We start from the raw sequence: 11,562 nt of genomic DNA, 5'->3' as shown, positions 1-11,562 counted from the left end.
CTTCTGTCGCAATCTATGGACTACGCAAAGCAGCTGAGGCAGGAGAGGTGGAGTATGGTAAGACGCAGTGCAGTTTGTCACTAGGAACTTTTATGTGGATGACGGTCTGACCTCACTCCCCACAGAACTCGAAGCAATCACTCTACTGCAGAACACACAGAAAATGTTGGCAGAGTCAAACCTGCGTTTACACAAAATTGCTTCAAACAGCAGTAAGGTCATGGAGGCATTCCCACCAAGTGACTTGGCAAAGGACATTAAAAGCCTCAACCTAGACAATGACCCATTGCCTGTTCAGAGAAGTTTAGGCATTAGCTGGAGTCTTGAAACTGACACTTTTAGTTTTCAGGTGTGCAAAGAGCAAAAGCTCTTCACCAAAAGAGGTATACTATCCACTGTAAATAGTTTGTATGACCCTTTAGGTTTTGTTGCACCGATAACTGTACAGGGAAAGGGACTCATAAGAGAACTCACCTCTGAACCATGCGACTGGGACGACCTCTTGTCTCCTGACAAAGAAAGGTTATGGACTACATGGAAAGATTCTCTTCTGGAGTTAGAGCATATAGATATCCCCAGACCATATGTACTATTGTTTCTCTCCTCAGCGTCACACAGAGAACTTTGTGTCTTCAGTGACGCTTCATCCACAGCAATAGCAGCCGTCGCCTACATGCGCATTCAGAATGAGCATGGAGATTACTTCACTGGTTTTGTCATGGGAAAATCAAAACTAGCACCAAAGCCAGCACACACCATTCCCCGTTTGGAGCTGCGCAGCTGCCCTCGCTGTAGAAATGGCTGAGCTTATATGCCAGGAAATGGACCTTACCTTGCATGCTGTTAAGTTCTACACCGACAGTAAGGTTGTGCTTGGTTACATCTACAACACATCCAGAAGATTTTATGTCTATGTTTCAAACAGAGTCTCGAGAATTAGAAAATCATCTGTGCCGTCCCAATGGCATCATGTCTCATCAGAAAACAATCCAGCAGATGTTGCTACACACCCAATAACACCACCTCTGCTGTCGCAAATGTACTGGTTCACAGGACCACCTTTCCTGACAAAAGAACTTACTCAGCTGCCGCCTACTGCAGACACAAGCAAGTTCAAACTAATTGAACCAGAACATGATGCAGAGATTCGTCCTGAAGTCAATGTCTCTGCTACCAAAGTCAGCATCAAACCTCTCAGTTCACACCGCTTCGAAAGGTTTTCAACATGGAAACATCTCATAAGAGGTATGACAAAACTCATCAAAGTAGCCAGGAACACATCCAAGGCTGCAAACAAAAGCACCACAAATCCACAAACTCAAGTCGCCCACCAAGGTCGTCATCTCACAGAAGGGGCACTACGATCGGCAGGGGTTTGGATTATCGGAGTCAGAAAACTAGTCTCAAGTGTAATCTATCAATGTGTCACATGCCGTAAGCTCAGAGGTAAACCCGCTGAACAAAAGATGGCCAACCTTCCTGAGGACCGTCTTGTCATGGAGCCTCCATTCTCTCGAGTCGGCTTAGATGTTTTTGGGCCATGGACCATAGTCTCTCGCAGAACTAGAGGAGGCAATGCTGAAAGTAAGCGCTGGGCAGTTTTAGTCAGTTGTCTAGGCACCCGAGCAGTTCACATAGAAGTCATCGAATCTATGTCCACCTCAAGTTTCATTAATGCGTTACGAAGGTGTTTTGCTGTCAGGGGCCCTTCCAAAGTTCTCAGATCAGATCATGGCACTAACTTTATTGGGGCTTGTACAGAGTTAAAAATCAGCACCAGTGACCTTGAGATCCACGATTACCTGACAAAGGAAGGCTGCACATGGACTTTTAACAGGCCCCACTCATCATATGGGTGGCTCATGGGAAAGGATGATAGGCATAGCCCGCCGCATTCTTGACGCCATGTTACTGCAGACAGGCCCTACTCGTCTCACACATGAAGTTCTTACAACACTAATGGCAGACGTTATGGCCATTATTAATGCTCGGCCATTAGTTCCCATTACCTCAGATTCAGACACGCCAACTGTCTTGACACCATCGATGCTCCTAACTCAAAAGACAGGAGCTGCGCCCGCTCCTGAAAGAACATTTGACATTAAAGACGTACAAAAAGCAATGGCAACAAGTTCAAAGTCTTGCGGATGCCTTCTGGAAATGCTGGAGACAAGAGTACCTTTTAATGCTTCAAGTAAGGAACAAATGGACTCACGAAAAGGACAATGTTAAAGAAGGAGATGTCGTCTTAGTTAAAGATGATTTAGTGAAACACAACGAGTGGCCGATTGGTCTCATTACTAAGTGCATCCCGAGTGAAGACAAGAAAATCAGAAAGGTGGAAGTAAGAGTTGTGAAGCAAGGCACTTCACGTGTCTACCTTCGACCAGTAACTCAACTTATTCATCTACTCCCTCTAAACAATGATAAAAAGGTCGAAAAATAAAGTAAATACAGTTTAGAGTGGTATAAAGAATTAATACCAGGCAGGGAGTGTTATGGTTAGTTTATTTACCTGTTTGATATTAGTTTGGTTATGTGTTGGTTTAGTTTGCCCTCTTGTGGCGACAGGTTTTCAATTCCTCGTTTTTAACTGCAAACTCATAGCAGAAGCAGCCGTCTCCGTCGTCTTGGCCCACGTAAGGCTGTAAGTGTTTGGTGTTTCATTTAAAAATTTCATTTGTCAGTAGGCTACAGTTTATCAGATTGCTTTGTCTTTAGAAAATGTTAGCAAAACATGTTTGTGATCTGTTCTGAGAAACGTTAGCATACTGCTAGCATGATGCTAACGCTTTTCTTTTGTTGTGCTAATTAGACCCATTTGGCAGGATAATTTACAAGCTAACTCTAGAGTAGTCATTTCAACAAACATTTTATTTCTATATGGAAATGTTACAACAAAAGGATGAATGACACTGATTGCTGTATTGTTTGTGTGTTACAGCTTTACAGTTTCATTAAATGATGAAGCCAACTCTCATTCTGTTCACTGTCTGTCATAGCTAGATTAAAGCACATCTAGTGAGGACAGAATAGGTACACTTCAACTGTGAGAGACAAAATGAGAAAAAAAAAATCCAGGAAATCACATTGTAGGATTTTTAAAGAATTTATTTGTAAATTGTGGTGAAAACTAAGTATTTGGTCACCCACAAACAGGCAAGATTTCTGGCTCTCACGGACCTGTAACAACTTCTTTAAGAAGCTCTTCTGTCCTCCACCTGTTACCTGTATTAACTGCATCTGCTGGAACTCGTTATCCGTATAAAAGACACCTGTCCACAGCCTCAAACAGTCAGACTCCAAACTCAACCATGGCCAAGACCAAAGAGCTGTCGAAGGACACCAAGAAGAACATTGTAGACCTGCACCAGGCTGGGAAGAGTTAATCTACAATCAGCAAGCAGGTTGGTATGAATAAATCAACTGTGGGAGCAATTGTAAGAAAATGGAATACATACAAGACCATTGATAATCTCCCTCGATCTGGGGCTCCAAGCAAGATCTCATCCCGTGGGGTCAAAATGATCATGAGAACGGTGAGCAAAAATCCCAGAACTACACGGAGGGACCTGATGAATGACCTGCAGAGAGCTGGGACCAAAGTAACAAAGGCTATACACTATGCAGAGAGGGACTCAAATCCTGCAGTGCCAGGCGTGTCCCCCTGCTTAAGCCAGTACATGTCCAGGCCCATCTGAAGTTTGCCAAACAACATGGATGATTCAGAAGAAGATTGGGAGAATATCATGTGGTCAGATGAAACCAAAATAAAAGTTTTTAGTAAGCACTCAACTAGTAATGTTTGGAGAAAGAAGAATGGTGAGTTGCATCCCAAGAACACCATATCTACTATGAAGCATGGGGGTGGAAACATCATGCTTTGGGGCTGTTTTTCTGCAAAGGGGACAGGACGACTGATCTGTATTAAGGGAAGAATGAACGTGGCCATGTATCCTGAGATTTTAAGCCAAACCCTCCTTCCATCAATGAGAGCACTGAAGATGCAGCGTGGCTGGGTCTTCCAGCATGACAATGATCCTAAACACACCGCTCAGGCAACAACAGAGTGGCTCCATAAAAAGCATTTCAAGGTCCTGGAGTGGCCCAGCCAGTCTCCAGACCTCAACCCCATAGAAAATTTGTTGAGGGAGTTGAAAGTCTGTCTTGCCCCGCGACAGCCCCAAAACATCACTGCTCTAGAGGAGAACTGCATGGAGGAATGAGCCAAAATACCAGCTACAGTGTGTGCAAACCTGGTGAAGACTTACAGGAAACATTTGACCTCTGTCATTGCCAACAAAGATTATGTTCCAAAAGTATTGAGTTGAACTTTTATTATTGACCAAATACTTATTTTCCACCATAATTTACAAATAAATTCTTTAAAAATCCTACAATGTGATTTCCTGGATTTGTTTCTCATTTTGTCTCTCATAGTTGAAGTGTACCTATGATGAAAATTACAGACCTCTCTCATCTTTCGAAGTAGAACTTGCACAATCAGGGACTAAATACTTTTTGGCCCCACTGTATATCTCCCTGTGGATCTTTCACTTCTTTTTGTATTTTAAAACAGGTATTTCTCTTAATCAAAATTGCCACTCCTCTCTTCCTACTTTTAGGGCAGCTTGCAAAAAAATTTGATTTATTCATTACCTTTCTAATTTCTTGTGCTCAAAGTCGTCGAGGTGTGTTTCTTGCAATAAAGATATTGAGCATTTAAATTATTTCAGTTGGTTCAATATTGTTTTCTTTTGATTGGGTGGCCCAGTCCTTTAACATTGTAAGTAATAATGTTTATCTCTGACATACAATAATTTGTTTTAATAACTTCTTTTAATAATATTCTTTCCGCTATTGCTCCCGCGCACGACGCACACTGGCCGGACAGTGGCGCGCCAGGAAATTTTTGTTGGAGGGGCTCCACAAAATGTCGTCGAAATGAACAATATATAGTAAATTGCTTTATAATACCAAGGTATGTTTTAGTCACCCGTGCTCCTCTAAAATGTGGTATTAATGCACACACACATACTTAGAATGATTGCAAGTTCAGTAAACTTGCACATAGGTGTAAATACAGATAAGTGAGTGGCCGTAACAAATATTTAGGAAACCTAATTTTTGGAGTATGGAGTTAAATTTGTCTCATTAATACTTGCAAATGCACAGAGGGTGATTTACAAATATCCTTTGATTTGTACACGTGCTTTGTGATCCACAAACACAAATTTCTGATTTGTAACTTGTGTGTGGGTTTTTACAAATAAATGTTTATTGGCAAAACTGAAAATTCTGTTTGTGAAGGGTGATTCAGCATTGGTGGATCACCGAACACACACATTCATCACTTTGCTCAGTTACGCAATATTGAGACATTCTCAGTGCAAAACTGCAGTTGAGATCCACCAATATGTCAATCACTATTCACAGTATTGGCAGAATTAATGGGGGGGGCTTGGCTCATTATTGGGTGTGGTCAAGCCCCCCCCTTTGCACCTCCACTGCGGCCGGATTGTGTGACAACATCTTGAATGGATGTGAATTGAAAACCCACACTTTAAAGGGACCAAGTGTGGGAGGGCTGGAGGTTTGGACCAAACCCATGCCTAAACGTATACTAAAGTTGTGTTACATGACTCTTATGCAGTGACATGAGCCATTCGAGGCTGGACGGGGCTCAAATGACAGGTCGGTCGTGGCTCACAAGAGGCTGATACCAAGTACATGTGAGGTACAGAGAGGCACATAGAGGCGCCTTAGTAGCGGATATGTGACAGTTTAAAACGTGGCTCATTCTTTGAATAATCGCTGACACCCATGTGTGGTTCATTATTCATGGCTTATTATTCAGTGGGACCGAGGCTTAATTGAAATAGCCCAGTGGGATTAGGAGTTGGACTATAGATCTGAGTTCAATTCCCGGGCAGGCTACCTGTCTGTGTCCTTGGACAAGACACTTCATCTGCATTGTCCCAGTCCACCCAGCTGTAAATGGTTGGGAAGTAACCTGTGATGGACTGACATCCTGTCCATGGTGAGCTGTAGACTCTCATCTGCTTCACACGACAGCATCCAGGGATAAGGACCAATACCAATGGGCCTCAGGCCTGTATAGGACTTATTTCTTTTATAACAAGGTGTTTACACAAATAATTTATGGGGTCGGAGGGGTTGGTGTGAAGAACACATCAGATGATTAGGTAGAATGTGGAGGCAAGACTGCTCAAGAAAAAATGTCATTGTTATAATCTATCAAATAAGGTCTGCAGGAAGTGACATAATACTTCATGGCGTTGAGACTGTTTAGGTTCTCTGGCCTTGTCTTTTGACTTCTCAGACGTTACAAGCACTGACTGGAGTTCTTGAAGTGCACCGATCGACCTGCTTGTGTTTTCTGTGTGGCCTCTAACATTTACAGAGTCACTGCAGGTCATCATGACAGCTTTTGACCTTTTTGTGAATCACATGTGTTCATAGAGTAGCATCCCATTGAAGATGGTGAGGGGTTCCACAGAATGGGCCAGTTTGCCCATTACAAGGTCAATGCAAACAGAATCTCGAGCCTGCAGAGGCAGAATGATGTTGAAAACAGCCAGAGACCCCGGGGTTGTCTTCGCCTCAGCAACAGGGTTGTTCTCCAAACCCTCAGGCTGATAGCCACCTGAGTCCACTCGTGCCATGCCGTAGTTAGACTTTGATAAAACTGCCTCAATCTTCTCATTCTTGTGGCCTGTCAAGATAGCACTGAAGAAGTAGCGTCCATCTAAAGGAGCGGTGAAAATTCCTGAGGATGACAGAGTCACAATCAATGCTTAGATCAATAGACAATAGGATTCAAGGTCTGCAAGGTAAGATTTCAGTTATAATAATCATTACTGTGTTTTCAGGACTATATGTTGTGCTTCTTTTTTTTTTTTTGGTTGATCTTGCAACTCAAGCTGACTTATATATAAAAAACGTAGCGTGTTGCTCGTGGGGATCCAGTGGCTCTAGATTGGGTTGTGTTTATAAAGTAGGTAACTGACATTTTTGTGGTAAGGGTGGTAATAAATTAAGCAAAGCTTGTATAATGAGTTGGAATGGCATGTGAGTCCAGAATGTTTTTTAGAACCTTAGACCTCAACAATTTTTAGAAGAACTCAACCACTTTATTTCCTGTTAATTATGTCATTTTTTAATGTTAATTTACTGTCTTAATGTATATATAAATTGTTTAGGTTTTTGTTATCATATATATTATTATTATTATTATTTTATTTCTACTTCTATTTTGTCATTTTATTTTTTAAATGGGCCAAGTGGAAATAAGTGTTTTCACTTGTGTCATCCATGTGTTTTTAACATATTACTATTATATTATGAACTTACATTGAATCTTGAAAATCACCACACTCACACTTTTAATGTAAAGATGACTTACCGCCCCTTCTGGAATGGTGTGTGAATCAAAAAAGTAGTTAGCAACATCCATTGTGTAGCTAGCGGGAACATCTTTTCAATCAGGACCTGGGACCTTCATCCCGCTACATCGTGACCGTAGGACCTTTGTGGCCGGGATGGCAGTGGGATCGAACCCCAGATGGCTCACACTAAAGACTGTTCCTCTGCCAGGTCAGCCAAAGGGGAATTCCCCCTTAGCCAAGCTAGCGGGAACGTCTTTTCAATCAGGACCCGGGACCTTCATCCCACTACATATCTCCCCACCATTTTTGACTTCGTCCCGAAGGTGCATTTAAGCATGTTCTATGACTACGCACATCCTGCTGACAACGCCAATTGTGACTGTAGGATCTTTGTGGCCGGGATGGTGGTGGGATCGAACCCCAGACGGTTCACACTAAAGACTGTTCCTCTACCAGGTCAGCCAAAGGGGAATTCCCCCTTAGCCAAGCTAGCGGGAACATCTTTTCAATCAGGACCCGGGACCTTCGCCAATTGTGACCGTAGGACCTTTGTGGCTACAATTTTAATGTTTTTACAGTGTTCATCCTTGACCCAAAATACATAAGCATACCAAATGACATATATCAGCTGTCCACAGCTGCAGTAAGCAGGTGCTTTAATTGACAAAGACAGTGGCTGAAGATATTAAAACTACTAAACATTTCCCTCATGGTACCAACATGAAACTTAACTTACTCAAGATAGAGCAACATCAGCCATATCTAAACTGACTAAAACCAGTTCAGCTACAAAAACCAATAAAATCATAGCATTAACACACTGTTTAACAACCACAAACAGTTAAAACCTCAAAACCGAGCTCCCATGGTCCATTGCAGCAACATCTTTTGTTTATTGTTAGATAAATTGCTAATTTCTTCTGCTCTCAGTTACCATTTACAATCCACTTTCAAACTATACCTGCAACCCTATTGTTACTCACATACTGAATATCTGGAATCGGAGGTCATTCATTTTACAGATCGACTGTTTTCTGCTCCAGTGTCATATAATCATGTTTGTCCCTTCCTTGAGGGGTCATTCCATGTCAGATCAACAAATATTTGAGGGGCTTCAACGCACTTTGTTTCAGATTTTCATTAAAGTTTAATCAAATATTCCCAGACTATTCAAGAACACAAATCTGAAGTTTGTAGGCCTGTAGGCCAAGTAGTTTCTGAGATATGGCCAATTTATGTGTGCATGGGGTCTGTCTCCGTTTTTAGGCAGAAATTATGGCTGTCATTTCTGGAGCCATGTTCAAGGTAGAATAGCTCAGCAAATTATGGACTTAGAAGGCCTGAAATGTTCTGTGGCAGTTGTCATGGACACCCAGACTTGGACTATAGCCTCGTGGGCAGTAAATAAAACTCTTCAAACTGAATTCCCTTTTGAAGGTATTGATATCTACTTTATGTGTTATAAATATAGCCTTCTTTATGAAACTCCTTCCTGGTTAATTTAAGCATCCAATTATGGCTAATTTGTGCGCTCGCAAATGTATTTCTAGTGCTGAAATGACAATTTCATTTAACTGGGTGCACACCACTGCATTCATATGATTCATGGCACCCCAGATGCTTGCACATAGATCTGCCAGGGGATTCCCCAAGGTTTCCACAGTTACTAGGCTTATATCCACCTGCATGAGGAGCAATGCAGTGAATGGGGTACTGCATGTCTGGACATGTTCAAAGAGCTGCTGCTGTCAGTCTGGTTGGAGTAAGAATGGCTGCACATCTTCCTCCCTGTTCTATTTGTCTGATGAAAGTGAATGTCATCACACTTATTTCTGCAGGTGAATATTTGATTATCTACATTTCAAATTTCTTTAAACAGACCAGTAAACACTGAATGCAGTTTTTCTGTGGTATTGATCAGTCTTGTCAGAGTCATGTAATGCTTTGGAATAACACTTTCCATTTCATGGTTTCTTGTAGGAAATGGTTTATTTGTGTGGAAAAATGATGAAAAAAACAATAAAAGACTTTGATTAAAAAATTGCTAATTTCTCCAAAAAATATTTGTCCTATCAAGTTTCTGTTTTCGTTCATACCTTGACAATAAAACCAGAATACAATGATTTGTAAATCCTCTTCAAAACCTATATTCAATTGAATACACCACAAAGAGAAGATATTTAATGTTCAAACTGATAAACTTCATTGTTTTTGTGCAAATATTTGCTCGATTTTGAAATGGATGCCTGCAACATGTTTCAAAAAACCTGGGACAGTGGTATGTGTAACCACGGTGTTACATCACCTTTCCTTCTAACAACACTCAATAAGCGTTTGGGAACTGAGGACACTAATTGTTGAAGCTTGTAGGTGGAATTCGTTTCCATCTTGCTTGATGTACGACTTCAGTAGTTCAACAGTCTGGGGTCTCCGTTGTCGTATTTTGCGCTTCATAATGCGCCACACATTTTCATGGGCGACAGGTCTGGACTGCAGGCAGGCCAGTCTAGTACCTGCACTGTTTTACTATGAAGCCACACTGTTGTAACCGTGCAGAATGTGGCTTGGCATTGTCTTGCTGAAATAAGCAGGGACGTCCCTGAAAAAGACGTTGCTTGGATGGCAGCATGTGTTGCTCCAAAACCTGGATGTACCTTTCAGCATTGATGGTGCCATCACAGATGTGTAGTTGCCCATGCCATGGGCACTAACACACCCCCATATCATCACAGATGCTGGCTTTTGAACTTTGCACTGGTAGCAATCTGGATGGTCCTTTTTCCTCTTTTGTCCAGAGGACACGACATCCATGATTTCCAAAAACAATTGAAATGTGGACTCATTAGACCACAGCACAGTTTCCACTCTGCGTCTGTCCATTTCAAATGAGCTCAGGCCCAGAAAGGCGCACCGTTTCTGTATGGTTGTTGAGGTATGGCTTTCCGCTTTGCTGGTAGAGGTTTAACTTGCACTTGTAGATGTAGCGACAAACTGTTAACTGACAATGGTTTCTGAAGTGTTCCTGAGCCCATGCGGTAAGATCCTTACACAATGATGTTGGTTTTTAATGCATGCTAGCCTGAGGGATCGAAAGGTCACGGGCATTCAGTGTTGGTTTTCAGCTTTGCCGCTTATGTGTAGAAAGTTCTCCAGATTCTCTGAATCTTCTGATTATATTATGGCTGTAGATGATGGAATCCCTAAATTCCTTGCAATTGATAGTTGAGAAACATTGTTCTTAAACTGTTGGACTATTTTTTCACACAGTTTTCTCAAATGGTGATCCCTCACCCCATCTTTGCTTGTGAATGGCTGAGACTTTTGGGGATGCCTCTGTTATACCCATCATGACACTCACCTGTTTCCAGACAGGTGTTCTTTGAGCATTTATCAACCTTCCCAGTCTTTTGTTGCCCCATCCCAAATTTTTGAAACGTGTTGCAGGCATCCATTTCAAAATGAGCAAATATTTTCACAAAAACACAAAGTTGATCAGTTTTAAACATTAAATATCTTGTCTTTGTGGTGTATTCAATTGAATATAAGTTGAAGAGGATTTTCAAATCATTGTATTCTGTTTTTATTTTCATTTTACACAACATCCCAACTTCAATGGAATTGGGGTTGTATCAGCTCTCTCTGGGTTTTTGCGTGATCGAAGCCATACACACACACATACAGAGGCCACTTGGCTATTATAATATAGACACTGCATTACTATTTATGGCTAAGTGACAAACTGATACGGCATGATGGCAGGGTGAAAGCAAAAAGTGTCTGACCTTATTTTATCCCACGGAAACGAAGCATGAGAGGTGTCATGGGGAGTTGTACGGAACCTTCTTGCGCATGCGTGAATTATTTTCTTGTCTGCAGAGCACATCAGACGTGAGCAGATATGTATTGCACCTTTGTCAGATTTCCATGGCGGAATGACTTGAGAACATTCACAAGCCGAAATGACCAAGTGATGACAGAATATGGACTTTGGTTGTGGGTGGTCATTGTGTCACAATACAAGAGCTTGCGGAGAATGTAGGGATTAGTACAAGTTTGGTAAATTCCATTTAACGGACAATCTGGGCATGCGGAGAGTGTCAGCAATGAAGCAGCTGATGGTGGATGAGGAGCAACTGCCTCTGGAAGTCCTGCA

At 41.8% G+C, this 11,562-nt stretch overlaps 1 protein-coding gene across 2 annotated transcripts in view; it reads right to left on the bottom strand.

The window, feature by feature from the left end:
* Positions 1-5,588: 5,588 nt before the first annotated feature.
* Positions 5,589-11,562, bottom strand: part of LOC117523498 (EMILIN-1-like) — a 115,176-nt gene continuing 109,202 nt past the window's right edge. For both annotated transcript variants that reach the window (XM_034185062.1, XM_034185055.1), the window contains exon 14: positions 5,589-6,790. In XM_034185062.1, the coding sequence (XP_034040953.1) occupies positions 6,468-6,790 (323 nt within the window). In that variant the 3' untranslated portion in view covers positions 5,589-6,467. The remainder of the gene's footprint in view (positions 6,791-11,562) is intronic.

The sequence above is a fragment of the Thalassophryne amazonica genome, chromosome 2 (assembly GCF_902500255.1).
Source record: "Thalassophryne amazonica chromosome 2, fThaAma1.1, whole genome shotgun sequence".
Classification (NCBI taxonomy): Eukaryota; Metazoa; Chordata; class Actinopteri; order Batrachoidiformes; family Batrachoididae; genus Thalassophryne; species Thalassophryne amazonica.
Note: the sequence above shows the minus strand (reverse complement) of the source record. Positions and strands in the feature narration are given on the sequence as shown.